We start from the raw sequence: 20,910 nt of genomic DNA, 5'->3' as shown, positions 1-20,910 counted from the left end.
TTAGTGTTCTTCAACAAAGAATGCTGTCAGCCCAAATGAAAGAGTGATTCTGACTTTTCAAGAATAATATTTCACAATATGGTTATAGGATGGTAAAAAATTAGTGGCTTTTCTGTATTGCTTGTTTTTTTAAACAATTTAAGGTATAATTAACATATAACATTATATTAGTTTCTGGTATACAATATAACAATGCAATATTTGTATATATTGTAGAATGATCACTGCAATAAGTATGGTTAACATCCATCACCATACATAGTTACAAAACCAAGTCTTGTGAGGAAGACTTTTACTTACAAAGTCTGGTGATGAAGACTTTTAAGACCTATTCTCTTAGCAACTTGTAAATACGCAATGCAATACCATTAACCATAGTCACTATGTTGTAAATTACATCCCCGTGACATTTATTTTATAACTGGAAATTTGCACCTGTTGACCCCTTTCATCCATTTCTCCCACCCCAACCCCACCGCCTCCAACAACCACTGATCTGTTCTCTGTATCTGTGAGCTTAGCTTGTTGTTGCTGTTGTTTTTAAATTCCACATGTAACTGAGATCACAGATATTTGTCTATGTCTGACTCATTTCACTTAGCATAATGCCCTCAAGATCCATCCATGTTGTTCCACATGGCAAGATTTTCATTCTTTTTATGGCTGAATAGTATTCCACTGTGTCTGTGTGTGTGTGTGTGTGTGTGTATATATATATATATATATATATATATATATATATACACCACATTATTTTTTCGTTCATCCATTGATGGACAGTTAGGTTATCTCCATATCTTGGCTATTGAAAATAATTCTGCAATGAACATAAGGATGCATATCTTTTCAAATTAGTTTTTGTTTTCTTTGGATACATACCCAGAAGTAGAATTGCTGGATTGTATGGTAGTTACATGTTTAATTCTTTTAAGATTTTATTTTTATTTATTTATTTGTTAGAGAGAGAGAGGGAGGTATGCGTGCGAATGGGAGGAGGGCAGAGGGAGAGGGAGAGGGAGAGAATCTCAAGCAGACTCTGCCCTGAGCGTTGAACCTGATGTGGGGCTTCATCTCACAACCCTGAGATCATGACCTGAGCCGAAATCAAGAGTGGGACACTTAACCAAATAAGCCACCCAGGCACCCCTATTTTTAATTTTTTCAGGAATCCTTATATTTTTTTTACCGTGGCTGCACCAATTTACATTCCCACCAACAGTGCAAAAGTGTTCCCTTTTCTCTGCTTCCTCACCAACAACTGTTGTTTCTTGTGTTGTTGATTTTAGCCATTCTGACAGGTATGAGGTAATATCTCATTGTGGTTTTGATTTGCATTTCCCTGATGATTAATGATGTCGAGCATCTTTTCATGTACCCATTTGCCATTTGTATATCTTTGGAAAAATGTCTATTCAGATCCTCTGCCCATTTTTTAATTGGATTGTTTGGATTTCTTGCTATTGAGTTGCATGAGTTCTTTATAATAATATTTTGGATGTTAACCCCTTACAGATACATGATTTGCAAATATTTTCTCCCATTCAGTAGGTTGCCTTTTGGTTCTATTGATGGTTTCTTTTGCTATGCAAAAGTTTTTTAGTTTGATGTAGTCCCACTTGGTTGTGTTTGTTTGTTTGTTTGTTTGTTTGCTTTTGTTGCCTTCGCTTTTGGAGTCAGATACAAGACGCCATCACTCAAGACCGATGTCATGGAGCTTACCACCTATGTTTTCTTCTAGGACTTTTATGGTTTCAGGTCTCATATTCAAGTCTTTAATCCATTTTGAGTGAAGTTCTGTGTATGGAATAAGATAGTGGTCCAGTTTCATTCTTTTGCATGTGGTTGTCCAGTTTTCCTGACACCATTTATTGAAGACTCTGTTCTTTCCCCATTGTATATTCTTGGCTCCTTTGTGATAAATTAATTGACCAATGGTGCATGGGATTTATTTCTGGGTTTTCTATTCTGTTCTCCTGATGTATGTGTCTATTTTATGCCAATACCCTACTATGTCTTTATAATATAGTTTGAAATCAGGGAGTGTGATGCCTCCAGCTTCGTTCTTCTTTCTTAAGATTGCTTTGGCTGCTCGGGGGTCTTTTATGGTTCCACACAATTTTTAGGGTTGTATATTCTATTTCTGTGAAAAATGCCATTGGAATTTTGATAATGATTGCATTGAATCTGTAAATTGCTTTGGATAGTATGGGCATTTTAACAATATTAATTTTTCCAATCCATGTCCATTTATTTGTGTCTTCTTAAATTTCTTTCCTCTTATAATTTTCAGTGTACAGGTCTTTTACCTCCTTGCTTAGATTTATTCCAAGGTCTTTTATTCTTTTTGATGTTATTGTGATTGGGATTATTTTCTCTTTCTTTTTTTTTTTTAAGATTTTATTTACTTATTGTCAGAGAGAGAGAGCATAAGCAGGGGGAGGGGCAGAGGGAGAAGCAGACTCCCGGCTGAGCAGGGAGCCCGATGCGAGACTCAATCCCAGCACCCTGGGATCATGACCTGAGCCAAAGGCCAGTGCTTAACCGACTGAGCCACCAGGCGTCCCTGGGATTATTTTCTTAATTTCTCTTTCTGAGAATTAATTATTAGTGTATAGTAACACAACTGACTTTTCTATATTGATTTTTTTTTTTCTTGCAACTTTACTGAATTTGTTTATTAGTTCTGGCAGTTTTTTGATGGAGTCTTTGGGGTTTTCTACATATGATACCATGTCATCTGCTAATAGTGACAGTTTTACTTCTTCACCAATTTGGATGCCTTTTATTTCTTTATCTTGCCTAATTACTCTGGTTAGGATTTCCAATACTATGTTGAATAAAAGTGGCAAAGGTACGTATCCTTCCCTTATTCCTGATTCTAGAGGAAAAGCTTTAACCTTTTCACTGTTGAGTATGATGTTAGCTGTGGGCTTGTTATATATGACCATTATTGTGTTGATATATGTTCCCTCTATACCTACTTTATCATGAGTTTTTATCATAATGGATATTGAATTTTGTCACATGCTTTTTTCTGCATCTGTTGAAATGATCATATGATTTTTTATCCTTCACTTTGTTAATGTGGTGTATCATGTTGATTGATTTGCCAATGTTGAATCATCCTTGCATCCCTGATGTAAATCCCACTTCATTATGGTGTATAATCCTTGTAATGTATTGTTGAATTCAGTTTGCTAATATTTTGTTGAGGATTTTTGCATTTATGTTCATAAGAGATATTGGCCTAGGGGTGCCTGGGTGGCTCAGTTGGTTGGGTGGCTGTCTTCGGCTCAGGTCATGATCCCGGAGTCCTGGGATCGAGTCCCGCATCGGGCTCCTGGCTCAGCAGGGAGCCTGCTTCTCCCTCTGACCCTCTCCCCTCTCATGCTGTTTCTCTCTCTCCCGCTCTCTAATAAATAAATAAATAAAATCTTTAAAAAAAAAAGAAAGAGAGATATTGGCCTATAATTTTCTTTTCTTGTGGTGTCCTTGTCTGGTTTTGGTATCAAGGTCATGCGGGCCTCGTAAAAATGAGTTTGGAAATGTTCCCTGCCCTTCTATGTTTTGGAATACTTTGAAGGATTGGTGTTAATTCTTTGAGTGTTTGGTAGAATTCACCAGTGAAGCCATCTGATCCTGGACTTTTGTTTGGTAGGAAGTTTTTGATTACTAACTCAATCTCCTTACTAATAATTGATCAATTCAGATTTTCTATTTCTTCATGATTCAGTCTTAGAAGGTTATGTTTCTAGGAATTTATCCATTTCCTTTAGGTTGTTTGTTGGCATATAATTGTTCATAGTAGTCTCTTATGATCCTTTGTATTTCTGTGGTATTAGTTGTAACATCACTTCTTTCATTTCTGATTTATTGATTTGAGCTCTCTTTTTTTCTTGATGAGTCTTAGCAAGGGTTTGTCAATTTTATCTTTTCAAAGAACCAGCTCTTAGCTTCATTGATCTTTCCTATTATCTTTTTAGTCTCTCTTTCATTTCTTTCCACTCTGATCTTTGTTATTCCCTTCTTCTTCTAACTTTGGGCTTCATTTTTTTCTTCTGTTTCTAGTTCCTTGAAGTATAAACTTAGGTTATTTGAGAATTTCATGTTTCTTGAGATGGGTATTTATCACCATGAATTTCTGCCTTAGAATTCCTTTTGCTACATTCCATAAATTTTGGTATGGTGTATTTTCATTTTCATTCGTCTCAAGGTATTTTTTGATTTCTCCTTTGATTTCTTTTTTTGACTCATTAGTTGCTCAGGAGCATGTTGTATAGTTTCCACATATGTGTGAATTTTCCAGTTTTCTTCCTATAATTGATTTCTAGTTTTATACCATTGTGTGTAGAAAAAAAATGCCTGACATGATGTCAATCTTTTTAAATTTTTAAGACTTGTGGCCTAACATATAATCTGTCCTGGAAAATGTTTCATGTGCACTTGAGAAGAAGGTGTATTCTGCTGCTTTTATATAGAATGTTCTTTATATATCTAAGTTCATCTGGTCTCATGTGTCATTTAAGGCCAATGTTTCCTTTTCGAATTTCTGTCTGGATGATCTATCTGTTGATGTAGGTGGAGTATTAAAATCTCCTGTTATTATTGTTTTGCTATCTATTTCTCCTTTTAGGTCTGTTAATATTTTCTTTATATATTTAGGTGCCCCTATTTTGGGTGCATAAATATTTACAAATGTTATATCCTCTTGTTGGATTGATTCTTTTGTCATTATATAATGACCTTCTTTGTCTCTTATTACAGTCTTTGGGTTTTTTTTTTTAAAGATTTTATTTATTTATTTGAGAGAGAGACAGATAGTGACAGAGATAGCGAGAGAGAGCACAAGCGGGGAGGAGAGGGAGAAGCAGGCTTCCGCTGAGCAGGGAGCCCAAGGTGGGGCTCCATCCCAGGACCCTGGGATCATGACCTGAGCCAAAGGCAGACGCTTAACTGACGGAGCCACCCAGGCGCCCCTACAGTCTCGGTTTTAAAGTCTATTTTGTCTGATGTAACTCTAGCTACCCCAGCTTTCTTTTGATTTCCAATTACATGGAGCGTTTTTCCCTCCGTTTACTTTCAGTCTGTATGTGTCTTTACATCTGAAGTGAATCTCTTTAGGCAGCATATGGGTGGGTCTTATATTTTTATCCATTTGGCCACTCTGTCTTTTAATTGGAGAATTTAGTCCATTCATTTAAAGTCATTATTGAGGGCCACCTGGGTGGTGCAGTTGGTTGAGCATCCGACTCTTGGTTTCAGCTTGGGTTGTGGTCTCAGGGTCATCAGATTGGGCTCCTCTGTGCTGAGCACAGAACCTGTTTGGGGTTTCTCTCTCCTTCTGCCCTGCCCCCCTAACACACACACTCTGTCTCTCTCTCGAATAAATAAATCTTTAAAATATAAATAAATAAAGTAATTATTGGTAAGTGTAGACTTATTGCCATTTTGTTCATTGTCTTCTGGCAGTTTTGTAGTTCCTCTGTTCCTTTCTTCTTCTCTTGTGTAATGCTTCTTATTCCTAGAATGTCATGTTGTGTTCTTTCTGGGTGGTAGTTTAGAAGTCTTAATAGTAAAAATAGTTCGTGTTTACCAAGCAATTATAGTAGTCATTGTTCAGTTAGTCATTATTCTAAGTGGTTTACATATATACATTAGTTAATATGTGTAAATCATTAACTGATTTCATGTTCATAACAATGCTAAAAGAGAAAGTGGAGAACTTGGTAATGAGAAAGTACATATCTTGTTAAAAATTTATGATGAGGGGCGCCTGGGTGGCTCAGTCGTTAAGCGTCTGGGTCCTGGGATCGAGCCCCGCGTCAGGCTCCCTGCTCCCTGGGAAACCTTCTTCTCCCTCTCCCACTCCCCCCTGCTTGTGTTCCCTCTCTTGCTGTTTCTCTCTCTGTCAAATAAATAAATAAATAAAATCTTTAAAAACAAAAAAATTTATGATGATTTCAGGGGCGCCTGGGTGGCTTAGTCAGTTAAGCATCTGCCTTTGACTCAGGTCATGATCCCAGGGTCCTGGGATTGAGCCCCATGTCGGGCTCCCAGCTCAGCGGGAAGTCTGCTTCTCCCTCTGCCTCTGCCCCTTCCCCGACTCGTGCTCGCTCTCTCGCTTATTCTCTCTCTCAAATGAATAAATGAAATCTTAAAAAAGAAATTTATGATGATTTCAAAACAGAGTTAGTTTTATACCCTGACTGCAAATTTCCCAGTGTCTCTAAATGTCTGAGCTACCCTGCTCCTTTCCATGAGTGAGGCAGAATTATTGGGACGCCTGGGTGGCTCAGTTGGTTAAGCGTCTGCCTTCGGCTTAGGTCATTGGGATCGAGCCCCGCATCGGGCTCCCTGCTCAGCGGGGAGCCGCTTCCCCCTTTCCCTCTGCCTGCCGCTGCCCCTGCTGTGCTCTCTTGCAAATAAATAAATAAAATCTTTAAAAAAAAAAATGAGGCAGAATTATTGGTGGTACAACTGACAAAAGCATTTTCTTCTTCTTGAGAACTAACTTTAACAATCCTATGTTGCATAATTATTCAGAGTGCTCTTACTAGATAGGCATCCAGAGGCCTCTTTTTATAATTGTGGAAAGCAGGGCTCAGAGAGGGAAAATGATTTTTATAAAATTCTTATCTCTGAGCAAATCCCTGCTAGAACATAGGGTCTGCTGTGATACTTCTTAGGCTATAATTCCCCTTTAAAGTTTCCTTTGAGAAATTTTGGAACCCCTCTTTCCTGAATAAAGTTGTCTTTACTTCCTGAATAAAGTAATGTGCTAGTTTTTGCCTTCTTATCTAATTTGCTTGAAAAAAAAAAATCTCCTTTTGAGGTAATCTGAAGTCAGCAGTATACCTCCCTATTCCTTCTCTCCCAGGGCAGTGGCTCCTAAACCTGGCCCTGCGTAGGAATTATCTGGAGAGGCATTAAAAATCTATGTCCCAGGGCCCACATACCAGGGCCCCAGAACCTGTATTTTTAACATGAGCTCCAGGTGATTCTCATGAAGATGGTACCTCCTATTTGGGAACCACTGTGCCAGGGGACATGGCACCCCTCCCTGGAGGTAAGACCGACGGTAAATGGGAACAAGTCCCTGTTTCTGACCTCTCCGGCTTTCTTAGTAGATGAATGGTCCTGAAATAGTGCCCGGTCCACTCAGTCCAGCTGCCTCTGGCTCAAGGCACCAATGTGGACATATTTTTTCTCATTGTTTTGCTAACATTCTGCTTCCTCAAGAAGTTGATGTCAGAATCAACAAAGATTCTATTTGGCGACTCAGCCTCTTGCTACAGTCCTTTTCCTCTTGCCTGTTACGTACTCCCAGATGTGGACTGAAAAGTTCAGCTCTCTGGAATTATCCTCAAGTGTTTTGAATTTCCCCAGAGAACATTTTGGATAGTGGGATGAGTGAGTGTTCTGGAGTCAGGTAGATCTGGGTTTGATTCATATTCTGTTTGGCAACACATTAGCCAAGTTGATTAAGGAGGCAGACCTCAGTTTTCTCATCTGTAATATGGGGGTTGATGATAAGTTCCTTGGAAGGTTGTGTGAAGGTGAGAGATTATGTATATAAAACACTCAAGACAGTGTCTGGCCCTTATTACGTTCCCAATAAATCTTTAAAAATAACACTTTAAAGATCATTGTAGATCACAAAGAAGGAAATTATGGCTTTGTGAAACTGTTTAGTGAACAGAAATTATGGCTTTGTGAAACTGTTTAGTGAAACAGAATACATGGATGTGACAGATGATATGTATCTTGAGCATGGCTGGTAGATATGTAAGCAAATCTAAATTACTTGGCAACAAGCTCATTTCTCCAAATGTATGTTTCCCTTGTAGCAATTATTGGATCCCTCTCTCTTCAATAGCACGATCTAGAATAGGTTTCTTTTAATAACTTGTTTCCCTATGTGTTTCTTTTTTAAAAACAGTCTTATTAAAGTATATTTGATATACAGTGTTCTGTTAGTCTCAGGTGCACAGCACAGTGATCTGACAATTCTGTATGTTAATACATTCACCACAATAAGTGTAGTCACCATCTGTCACCGTACAACATTATTACAATTATTGACTCTTTTCCCTATGCTGTGCTATTCATGTCTGTGTGACTCATTTATTTTATAACTGGAAGTTTGTACCTCTTAATCCCCTCCATCTACTTCACCCAACTCCCCCAGTCACCTACCCTCTGGCAACCACCACATTGTTCTCTGTATTTATAAGTCTGTTTCTGTTTTGTTTGTTCATTTGTTTTGATTTTTAGATACCACAAATAAGTGAAATTATATGGTGTTTGTCTTTGTCTGACTTATTTCACTCAGCATAATACCCTCTAGGTCCATCCATGTTGTCACAGATGGCAAGATCTCATTCTTTTTTTATGCCTCAGTAATATTCTATTGTATATAGATACCACATCTTCTTTATCCATTCACCTATTGATGACACTATCGTAAGTAATGCTTCACTGAACATAGGGGTGCGTATTTCTTTTCAAATTAGTATTTTCATTCTCTTTGGGTAAATAGTAATAGGATGACCAGATCATATGGTATTTCTATTTTTATTTTTTGGAAGAAACTCTACACTATTTTCTACTCTGGTGATACCAATTTACATTCCCACCAACAGTACACAAGGGTTACTTTTTCTCCACATTCTCATCAACATTTGCTATTATAATTGGTCTTTTTGATACTAGTCATAACAACAGGCATGAAGTGATATCTCCTTGGTGTTTTGGTTTGCATTTCTCTGATGATGAATGATGTTGAGTATTTTTTCATGTGTCTGTTAGCCAACTGGATGTCTTCTTTGGAGAAATGTCTGTTCAGGTCCTCTGCCCACTTTTTCAACAGATTATTTGTTTTTTCAGTGTTGAGTTGTATAAGTTCTTTATATATTTTGGATATTAATCCCTTATCAGATATACTATTTGCAAATATCTCCTCCCATTCAGTAGGTTGCCTTTTTCTTGTGTTGATGGTTTTCTTTGCTGTGCGAAAGGATTTTATTTTGGTGTGGTCCCAATAGTTTTTGCTTTTGTTTCCCTTGCCTGAGGAGACATATATGGAAATACGTTGTTAAGGGCAATGTCCAAGAGATTATGTTTTTTTTTTTTTTCTAGGAGTCTTGGGGTTTCAGGTCTCATAGTTAGGTCTTTAATCTGTTTTGAGTTTATTTGTATATGGTATAAGAAACTGGTCCAGTTTCATTTTTTTTACATGTAGCTGGCCAGTTTCTCCAACATGATTTATTGAAGAGATTGCCTTTCCCCCCATTGTATGTTCTTGCCTCTTTTGTCATAGATTAATTGACCATGTAAATGTGGGTTTATTTCTGGGCTCTCTATTCTGTTCTGTTGATCTATGTGTCTGTTTTTATGCCAGTACCATACTGTTTTGATTAATAAAGCTTTGTAGTATATCTTGAAATCTGGATTTTGATGCCTCCAGCTTTGTTCTTCTTTCTCAAGATTGCTTTGGCTATTCAGGGTCTTTTGTAGATCCTTACAAATTTTAGGATTATTTGTTCTAGTGCTGTGAAAAATGCTATTGGTATTTTGATAGGGGTTGCATTGATTCTGTAGGTTGCCTTGGCTATTATGAACATTCTCTATTTGGTTCTTAAAATGAATAGGGAAGAAAATAAAAGAAAAAAAGAGATCATGTGGGCAGACCTTGATCTAGTCAAATGCTGGGCAGATAGCATGACCAGGCAAAGTCTTAAAAAATTCTGTATCAACATAGTCAGGAGAAGAAAGCCTGTCTTATGTAAACCAAGAAAAATAGAAAAACAGAAAAGCGGGCAAAAAAAAAAAAGTCCTTTTTACTGGTAGAGATTTGCAGTTGAAACAAGTGCTTTCAGATGAGACATCTGTCATTCAGTTAGAATTCTGCCTTTGTCACCTTACAGCTGGATGTACCTGGGTCTGTTTTTTTTTTTAACTCCTTTGAACTTCACTTTCCTCAAATGCAAAATGAAGTTAATAGTTTTAACTTAATAGGGCTACTGGGTATGTTAATTAAAATAATGTGTGTAAACCTTTATATTTCATGGGTGAGTAAATACTGAAGAATATATAATTTAGCCATGACTTCAGTTTATATGGTGGAATAAAATAATGTTAGGGTAAATGAGATGTCAGAAAATGAAGTATAAATCCCAAACTCGGAGGTGTCGAATGGAATTTTAGCCTGCCCCTCTCCCCCACCCAAGTTTACTTACGTATAGAATTTCCCCCTCCATAGGAACCAGGTTTGTGGGCAGGAACTTTAATTTCATCTTGGACTTTCAAGAACCACATCGTTCATTTCTGTTTTCCTTAAAATGCAGGTGCGCCTATTATTATATCTTTCCCACACTTCTACCAAGCAGACGAGAAGTTCGTTTCTGCTATCGATGGTATGCACCCGAATAAGGACTATCATGAGACATTTGTGGACATTAATCCTGTGAGTACACACATCTTCCTGGTAAAAGCGTGGATTTTATTCTGTCTACACAGTGTTTATCGGTTTAGTCCTTAGCACTGTTAAAATACTGTCTTCCTTTCATATACACATTCAAGGGGAGAAGACTCAGCTCAGTGCATGTGATACCTAGTCGCACGGCCTTACAGGCTGAACTCTGTGGCTCTAACAGGCAGAAATAGCAGCAAACCTGCTTTAACAGAAAAGCACCTGTAAACATTGCATCACTGGAACAACTGAGATTGGACCCGTGTAACCTGGTCAGTGTTCCGTTGGCAGCCTTGGACTTGAGCGTATATGCGTTCTCCCACAGGCAGACAGATCAGCAAGGTTGAAGACATACATTCTTTTTTTGCTTACTGCCAGGAATGTTTTGGTTGAAATTTAAATATATGTATTAGCTTCAGTTACTTTTGGCAAGCCTCGTTCTACAGGCACTTTTGAGAGTTTATTGTATGATATTAATTTAAAAGGCATTAGATATACATATACTTTAATCCTGTTTTCAAAGAGGAGATAAACTAAAACCACGTGAAAAGGAAGGAAATAGCATTTCATAATGTGAGAGAGCCTCTCACTGTAGGAACCGAGGTAAAGGTCAGATATCTTCATTCTGGGGATTTTGAACACATGGAGCAGTAAAGAAAAAGCGAGAACAGTCTTTTACAGCACAGCAATTTATGGGCACTTCACTCTTGTATCTGAGAAATCAATGGTCTTATCTTTTTGTGCAAAAGATCAGGTGTTTCTTATCCCCCTTTTCTCTCTTAACCTTCAGTCAGTTCCTCTTCCTCAGCAGAACTGTGGGCAGGTGCTTGTCCCCGAGGGCTGGGTGCAGTCCCTTAACCTCGGTGCAGAGGGCAGAGGCGAAGCGGCCATGGGGAGCCAGCAGCCGCAGCTGCTTTCCCGGCTTTGGGCGGGGGGAGGTCCTCACCATCCTGGGGACCACTCCCTGGCTCAGAGCTCCCTCCTGCCAGGGTCGCCTAGGGCTTCGCTCTCCGAAGGTGCCGCATCCTGGGTGCCTGCTAGAAATACCCGATGTCAGGCTTCACTCCAGACCTGCTGAATCAGAATGTGCATATTCACAAAGTCCCCAAGAGCTCACACGCATATTAAAGTTCGAGAAACACTGGTCCACCAGGCACCCGACCACATCCGCAGTTCTCATTCTGTCGGAGGTCAGGGTTCCCTTGTCCTCCCTTCCTCTCAGACATGGTAGCCGCCACCCTGGCTGTGAGCACCACACAGAAACGCTGCCCTATTGAGAAAAACTCTGTTTGTGGTTTTAATAAGCCCTAATGTTTCCTTTTTTGCTTCTCTGATTGGCAGTGGACTGGAATTATTCTCAGAGCCGCGAGGAGGTTCCAGATCAACGTTTATGTCAAGAAGTTAGACGACTTTGCGTAAGTTTTACCTCTTTTGTCAGAGGCAGCGGGTCATTTTGCTGCATTGACTTTCTGGTGGGGTCGATGTCAGGAGACAGCCCACTAAGTCTGCTCACTCCTGCCCTTCAGGGATGAGGCGTAACCGGCATTCGCATAGGCTGCCTTGCTCTTGGAATTTACTTATTCTTTGTCACCAAACATGTATAGCGTGCTTTCCATGGATCACACATTGTTCTAAGTATTTTACACAAAGGAACTCATTTATTCCTCACAGTTAGGCTGTGTTAGCCCCATTTTACAGATGAGGAAACCAAGGCACAGAGAGGTGAGGTAAGGCTACAGAGTCTGCGCCTCTCCACGCTGTGCAGCGTTGCCCTTGCCACGACTCCGGTCTTCCCACTGCGCCCACCCAGCGCCAGCCACGGGCTCCCAGGCGGGCAGCTAAAATAGGGTCCTGAGTCCAGCCCTTCCTCCCCACACTCCATCTGAAAACCACCACTTAATTAGGATTACTAATTAAGGATTACTTAATTAGGATTACTAATAGTCCTGCTCAGACTTTTCAATAGGAATTTTTTGGGTATGAGAAAATGCTTATGACTTACTGTTAATGAAAAAACAAGTTGCAAAACTATACATAATATCATATATCTATTCTTTCTATCTATCTATCTATCTATCCATCTATCTGTAACACTTGGCTCCCCCATCAGATTTGCAGATTTAATCCCACATGTCATGGATCTTTCTAGAAAGTAAATGTGGTTTGCAAGAATGCATTTTGCCACCGCTGTGCACATTCCTGAGGCAGTATAAATTAGTAGTTAAGACCTAGAGCCTTAGAATCAAAATGAAATTACAATCCTGGCTCCACCTTTTACTCATGTTGGTCCTGGGCAAATGACTCTGAGCCATAATTTCCATGTCTTAAACCTGGGACGGTGATACCTACTGCATGAGACTAGTGTGAGAATTAAATGAGATAGTGTCCCCCAAACACCAGGCACAGAGCTGGTTCTTGGTAACGTGCTCTGGGCTCTAGTGAAGACAATACTTAGTGGCCTGGTCATAAAACATTCTGAGGAGGGGCGCCTGGTGGCTCAGTTGATTAAGCATCTGACTCTTGATCTCCGCTCAGGTCTTGACCTCAGGGTCATGAGTTCAAGCTCCGTGTTGGGCTCCGCTTGGAGCCAAAAAAACCATTCTGAGGAGTGGCAGCATTGTTCAGCTGGCTGTGGCTATCCTTCTGATAACTCTTAAGAGAATAGTAATCATTTTGATGAATTTGCTCTCAGCATCTTGTGTTTTCATAAAGCTTGGAATTGTTGGCCTGACAGATTGGAATCTAACTTCTGACTGATAAGTGTTTGCAAAGATAACTAAGAAGCCTTTATAAGTTCTGGGTAATTTAATGAAGTAAGTGTGCTGGAATTTTCATATAAACTTATCTCTCCAGGGGGGCACCTGGGTGGCTTAGACGGTTAAGCATCCATCCGGCTCTTGATTTCGCCTCAGGTCTTGATCTCAGGGTTGTGAGATCCAGCCCTGCATCGGGCTCCGCGCTCAGTGGGGAGTCTGCTTGTCCCTCTTCCTTCCCCTCTGCCCCTCCCCCCGCTCATGCAATTTATCTCTCCAGGCCAGTGTGCTATCATAATGAGGATGCCTATAAAATAATCTCAGATAATTTTCTTTTTTTTATCCAGGTATGATTGACATACAACATTATATTAGTTTCAGGTATACAATATAACGATTCAATATTTATATGTATTGCAAAAGGATCAGCCCAATAAGCCTAGTTATCCATCACCACACTAGGTTCAGATGTTTTTTTCTTCTGATGAGAACTTTTCAGATGTACTCTCTTAGCAACTTTCAACTGTGCGTTACAGTATTATTTACTATAGTTGCCATGCTGTACATTACATCCCTATGACTTACTTGTTTTATAACTGGAAATTTGTACCCCTTGACTCCCTCCACCCATTTTGCCCACCCCCCCAAGCCCCAACTCTGGCAACCACCAATCTGTTCTCTGTGTCTGTGGGCTTGGTTTTTTTGTTTTGTTTGTTTTAGATTCCACGTATAAGGGAAAATATACAGTATTTGTGTTCCTCCGTCTGATTCACTTAGTGTAGCGCCCTCAGGGGCCATTCATATTTTCACAAATGGCAAGATTGCATTCTTTTTTATGGCTAAATAGTATTCTAGTGTGAATATATACCATGTTTTCTTTATTTATTCATCCATTGATGGACACTTTGGTTGTTTCCATATCTTGGTTACTGGAAAAAATACTGCAATGAACATAGGGGTGCATATATCTTTTCGAGTTAGTGTTTTTGTTTTCTTTGGCTAAATATCCAGAAGTGGAAATGCTGCATCATATGGTATTCTGCTTTTAATTTTTTGAAGAACCTCCATGCTGTTTTCCACAGTGGTTGTACCAATTTACCTTCCCTCCAACAGGGCACAAGGATTCCCTTTCATCCACATCCTTACCAACACTCACTACATTTTGCCTTTTGATACTAGCCATTCTAACAGGCATGAAGTGATATCTCATTGTGGTTTTGATTTGTCACCTTTTGTCTTTATAGTGAAACGGGGAACATTAGAACCCTGGTTTTCCCAGTGATGTATATTAATGAGGTAAGTTCTGGGAGGGAGCCATGGGTATATTTTACTTGTGAAAGCTTGGAAAACTTCCATTTTGATGTCTACTATTGTAGCTATGTAATTTAAGATGTGAGAAAGGGGGAAAGGTGATTTTTAAAAACTTGTTTGTCCTCAGAAAATGTCTGTTTATATGTAAACACAGGCTGCCTGTGTTTGAGATTTGAAAATGACAAAAAATTTTCTTTCTCAAGAACATGTTTTGGGTGAAACTCTCTTTCTGGACAGCTGGTTATGTAAGAAATAAAATGCAGAGGTAAATGGAGCAATGGCAGACACTGTTGAAGCAGAATAGCCAACACTCAGATGACCAGTTAAAACCTCCTCCATCTTTGAAACTCTGCCAGTTTGCAAAATGTAATCGGTTTACCATTCACGTCATTGAGCAGGAGGAAAAGAGGGTCAAATTAAAATGATTGGCAACATTACATGAAAGTTTCGTGTAAGGTGGTTAAAGAAATGACTGAATAAAATGTGATACACTCTCATTAATTTTAGTGATATATGGTTGCCTTATCTTTTATCATAGCATAGAGGGTTTTGTTTTGTTTTGTTTTGTTTTTGTTTTTTTACTTTCTGATAAACCAACATATATCACGAATTATAGGACACAGATCCTGTCATAGTTTAAACAAAAAGAATTTCCCTAATGAAATACTTCTTTCTTTCACACTGTACCACAGAAATTTTATCCCTAAATGTTAGGTATAAATTAAAGTTTTGCAAATAAAAACATTTTCAGAAAGCTCGGAAAACACCTGCTATTTAAGACACCTGTGATAAATTCTTTTCTGAATCACATGCATTTACTGTATAAATCTCCTCAGTTTCCCTCTTTCTTCCACCCAGTTTTGAGGGGGAACATGCAGGGGTTTTCCCTCTCCGATAAATTCTTGATCGGCTTGCTTCTATTGTTAGCAGCATTTTTGAAAGTTTTTATTATTTTTCTCTGTTCCCTAAAAACAAACAAACAAAACAAACAAACAACAACAACAAAACTTGTTCTGCATAGAAAATTCAGTAACAGGGACTGACAAGAAAAAGGAGAATTAAAATAACTTTCACAAAACCTGGGCCAGACTGACATTGTTCTTAACTTATTTTACTCAACAGCATGTTGTTAAATTGTTTCCAATAATAACTTTGTAAAAAATAATTTACACTTTGTAGAACTAACACATGCTCTTTATAGAGCTCTTGGAAAACTAAAAATATGTTTTAAAAGTGAATCACCATACAAATATTGAATCATTATATTGTACACCGAAAACTAATCTGTTTATGTCAATTATACCTCAATTAAAATTTTTAAAAAATATTTAAAAAAGCAAATCACTGATAACCTGTCCCTCAGAAACAAGTACAGCTGACATCTGCTTATGTTGCCTCTTAGTATTTTTCTGGTTTTGATATTAGGTAGTTGAGACCATTCCATAGATACAGTTTTATAACCTTTTTTTCATTTGGCATTACATTGGTAGCCACATTTATAAACTTTCGAAGGGTTTGTGATTACAATTCTAAGACAAGGCTTTTATTGTTTCAGAGGGAAAATGTAGGCACTATTTACCAGTTTATAGGATCTATTTGCAATTGCTCCTGAGTCATCATTGTTACTGTTTGTGGAGAAGGACACAAAGCAGGGCTTTTTGGAAATGAGGAAGGATCCTGTTCTGCCAACTTATGTTCATAGTTGTGTTCATATTTGAAGTCCCCTCCAACTCAACCTTTGCTTTGCTTTTTTGTAGAAGACTATATTGAGTCCAGGGAATTACGGAGTAAAACCTTGTGCTTTTGGTGCCTCCTAGAAAGAACTTGACTTTACTCTAGAAAAAGGAAACATTAGACCTTGAAGTGACCTTGGAGACTGTTCTCCCACCTCCTTTTTCCAGAGAAGGAGACTCTAACACTGATGGATCTTGGCCAGTTATTGGAAGCACCAGCCCTAGAAACCCATCCTCTGCCTCAGTCTAGTGCAGATTCAGCGTAAATTAAGCCCAAAGTTCCATTTGTTGCTCATAATTTTTATGAAATTAAGCTCTCCAGACACCTCACCCATTACAATTTAAAGAGATAAGATCTTTGTTCTGCATCCAGAAAGTGTTATTCTAGAACATTTTCTTGGTTATCAATACCCTCTGGAATTCTAGTGAGCCTCAAGACTACTTTAGACACTCTATTGAGACCTCTGGTCTTTTTAAGAAACATTTTTTTTTTAAGATTTTATTTTTAAGTAATCTCTACACCTAATGTGGGGCTCGAACTCACAACCCAGACACCAAGAGTCACACACTCTACTGACTGAGCCAGCCAGGGCCCCGAGATCTCTGGTCTTGATTACTAGAGATTTAACCAAGACAGTAATTATACTTTCCACATACCATTGTTGGAATATTTCATTCATTCAATCACTGGCATTTATTGAGCACCTACTGTGTGCAGAGTGCTATTCCTAATGTTGAGGTGACTGAGATATATAAGTCTTGCCTTTGGAAACCTCACAGTCACAAGGAGTCCTACAGATCAACAGACAGTTACAACACAGAGTGCACAGTGATGGGGGGTTTTAGGGAGTGATAGGGAAGCCTAGTAAAGGGACCTTTAACAGGCCTGAGTTGGCCAGAGAAAACTTCTGGATGGAAGTTATGCTGAGTTGGATATTAAAGGATGAGTTGGAGTTGTCTGATACAAAAGATGGTATTATCTTATTATTTTTTAATACTTTTTCCTTCCTACTTCCAACCTAATTTGAAAGGAAGACATGTTTTCAGGAAAAAAAAAAAAGATGTTAATGAATAAATGCCCCCCTCTGCTTACTCTAATTTATAAATGAATTTTTGGTATCTTTGGTTTGCTAACAGGAAGACTCACCCAAATTGTGTTTAATGATTTTGAGGAAAGATATAGCAAAAAACTCTATACCCTGAATATTTAGTAATCAGGGGAATACTATTTTCTTGCCTTCCAGAGTGTTCTCATTGATAAAGAGACTGCAGGTCGACTGAAGTCTGTGATTAACACTACTTTGATCATCACCAACATACCCTACATTGTCATGGCCCTGGGTGTGTTCTTTGGTTTGATCTTCACCTGGCTTGCATGCAGAGGACAGGGATCCATGGATGAGGTGAGTGGTGGCTGGAGGAACTTCTCTCTTACTGGGTAACTTTACCTGTGGGAGGTCAACTGTGCTTCATTGAAGGGCTGTCAACTGGCTCCATCACCCAGTTGATGGAATCCTCAGGGTGGATTCTGAAGGTTTTATGCTGGGCACAGTGATTTCATGGTTATATTACTACTAAACCAAATGAGAAGCAAGGGGAGTGTGTCAAAGAGGGAGGAGTAATACAATGGTATTGTCCAGGATTTGGGGCTGGCTTGGTGGGCATGGAATCCCTCGGAGTAAGCTTAATGTTTCTGAAAATAACCGGAAAGGAGAGGAAGAATATTTACCAGCTAAACATCTGGCCTTTGGTGTCAGACTGCCTGCATTCAAATCCCAGTTCTGCCACTTAATGGCTGTGCGGCACTAGAAAATGTGCCTCAGTTCTTCATCTCTCATTATCCCACTTTAGGAGTTTTTTTGAGGATTAGAGGATACAGTAAACAGAAAGCACTTGGCCCGGTGTTAGCATTTCGTAGGAGCTCAGTAAGCATTAGTTATGTGATGAAACAGTTCAAAGATTATAGAGCAAGACAACCAGAGACCTGCTTGGAAGGAATCATAATATATCAGAAGATAGCTGTCACTGAGTCATCACTGCACATGAAATGACTGGCACAGGAGAGCAGTAACTTCCGTGGAGAGAAGGGAACCCGCCCAAATGGATGGGATAAACAGGGTTAGGTTGGCCTCTCTAAGTGACCAGCCGGCCAACCCAGCTCAACCGTCAATGAGCCTTTCCTCTGGGAGCCCCTCTTAAATTCTCAGCAACGTCCCTTTTTGCAGCAAAGGCTTTCTCCCCCCTTCTAGCTGCTTCAACTAAGTGTCTGAGGCAAATGTGAAGTAGGAAATAGGTTGAAACCATCTGAATAGTATTAGCTCAGACTTCCCTGTGTTCTGCATTCTTCCGTGATTTCTCTTAACCTGTGCCCATCAGGTTAGCGTGAATTAGGCGTGAGGTAATTATTTTGCCATTTCTGTGTACGGCTCTCACTTCCCGTCTGACGTAGCGCAGTCGCTGAGATTTTCGTAAGCACAGGTGAGAGCCCAGTAAATGTTACTACTGCTCCTACGGTTAACCATCTTTGTGTAGTCAACAAGCAAGCAGCGGCTGAGCACCCACCGCCTCTGGGCACCCACTGCTCTCTGGTAGGTTTCAAACCAGGCAGGAGCAAATGCCGTGGGGTGTGACGAGGGTTACGGTCCGGGTGGGCGCAGGCGGGGGCGCTGCTCTGGAACCGGGCGTGCGGCTGGGGGGGCTGAGGGCGGGCCTCGCGAGAAGGTGAGGCCTGAAGGGCAAAGCGGTGGCAGGCCACGCCAGAAGAGAGGCCAGGGTGACAGCTGCCCTCCTGGCAGTCTCCCCTCCTCCCGTCTTCCGCCACCACCCTGCCGCCCAGCGTTTCCCATCCCGAGGGAGCTTTCTGAAGTGACTGACTCTGCTGTCCCCTCTCTTCTGAGTCTCAGGGAACCGCAGATGAAAGAGCACCCCTCATACGCACCTAACTGAGGCCCGAGCTCGGTGGAGGAGCCGTGTGAGCTGTCCTGAGCTGGACCCGCCGTGAGGAAACTAGCCGCGTCCTCACAGGCATGTCGCCTGTTGCAGAGAGGAGGGAGGAGACCCCGCGCTGGCTAGTGAGGAGAGCGTTCCGGCAGGAGGTTAAACCACAGACTGACCTGGCTGGCCATTAGGCTTTATAAAACTGTTTTGTTTTCCATGTGTCTAGCAAGTATTTAATAAACTCTTGTATAGTAATTTTTTTTTTTTTTTGTTATTAGGTGCTGGTAGCCCCAGAATTTTGTGACCACTGTTGTGGTTAAAATGTGTCCGCATCGCTTGTTAACGTTCCTTGGTCTAACCTTATTCAGTATGCTTCAGTCACCAAACTTGGAGCTCAAAATATATAAATACTATTTTATGTTGTATTCCTCCATTCATTTCACCCCCAAAACAGAAGTAAATAAGAGTTCGGAACCCAAGGTAAAATGGTAGCCTCATTCAATACATCATTCAAATGCATCTAATTTCCTCTTTTAAAAAAGTGATATATTGTATTTCATGCTAATCTTCAGTTCATAATTCCTCCAGGAAAATAATCGGCCTTTTGACTACTTTCAAGCTGGCTGGGAACCCAGCGGGGAAGGGGTGGGTGGGGTGAGGTATGCAGTGGGGCGATACCTGGGAGTTGATTGTGATTAAGCCCCTGAGGATATTTGACGTGTACTTTTGTGAATTGAGAGGATGCACAAATAATGTTGGTGAGGACAAATACAGATATTTCATATGGAGTAGAAGTAAAAGCTAGTTATGACATTTGTGGGTAGTTTGGTTTTTTTTTTTAGTCAAAATGATCTTGATGTGGAAAGGTGCTTCTGGGAGGTGTCATTAGTAACTGATTTTTTCCCCCAGTCACCCTTGCCAAATATGATATTCTATCAGTTACAATATTATTGAGTTGTTCTTTGTAAAATTATTTATGAATATGGGAAATCCATCCCTCCACAGCCTAAATTACACATACATTTCGGGAAGTCTGACTGCACTAACAAGACATTTTTTCAGGCAGTCTTCTTGGGAACTTTGAAATTGTTTTTGTCAGTTGGCTTTCTTTCCTCAGATTTGGTTCCTTCCAGTGTTCTGTGGTTCACTGTCACTCACTGAAGAGAGAAAAATGTGCCCTACACTTCCTGCGACAATCACCTTGCTGACAGAATGAATGATGGTGTCTTAAAATATTGCACAGAAAATGCTTTAAAGGAAGATCCCTGGGGACCCAGGAGCAGGGCCGCCTCTCCTCAGAAGACCTCTTGGCTTTCAGTGCAACCTAAATCAGAGGATTAGGAACCATCACATGTCACAAATTCAAGCATATTTAAGGGCATTTTCTTTGTTCTCAAAATTCACTATTCATTTTTGATCAAGAAACCTATATAGTTACCCAGCAAAGTGTACATAGAATTTCTTAACAACTGAATCATCTTACAGGATTTTGTGTTTAAAACTGGAGTTCAGTGTAAGCAAATGAAGAGAAAAAGCCATGGATTTCACAAATACAGCTTTTGATCCCTGTGTGGTGGTAATAAATCCCATTATTTGCCCCAATTTCTTTTTCTCTACACTAAAGCAATATGTGACATGTTCCCTTCTTGAGGGGGCAATTCATTCAACTCTCAACTTCTCTGTGAATGAAGATAGAACTTGTAGA

At 39.8% G+C, this 20,910-nt stretch overlaps 1 protein-coding gene across 1 annotated transcript in view; it reads left to right on the top strand.

The window, feature by feature from the left end:
- Positions 1 to 20,910, top strand: part of SCARB2 (scavenger receptor class B member 2) — a 78,567-nt gene extending 57,657 nt beyond the window's left edge. Inside the window, exons 8-12 of the mRNA XM_032400567.1 lie at positions 10,347 to 10,465; positions 11,813 to 11,886; positions 14,469 to 14,520; positions 17,513 to 17,671; positions 19,172 to 20,910. Coding sequence (XP_032256458.1) covers positions 10,347 to 10,465; positions 11,813 to 11,886; positions 14,469 to 14,520; positions 17,513 to 17,671; positions 19,172 to 19,210 — 443 coding nt within the window. The 3' untranslated portion in view covers positions 19,211 to 20,910. The remainder of the gene's footprint in view (positions 1 to 10,346; positions 10,466 to 11,812; positions 11,887 to 14,468; positions 14,521 to 17,512; positions 17,672 to 19,171) is intronic.

Source organism: Phoca vitulina, unplaced genomic scaffold, assembly GCF_004348235.1.
Source record: "Phoca vitulina isolate PV1807 unplaced genomic scaffold, GSC_HSeal_1.0 scaffold3, whole genome shotgun sequence".
Lineage (NCBI taxonomy): Eukaryota > Metazoa > Chordata > Mammalia > Carnivora > Phocidae > Phoca > Phoca vitulina.
Note: the sequence above shows the minus strand (reverse complement) of the source record. Positions and strands in the feature narration are given on the sequence as shown.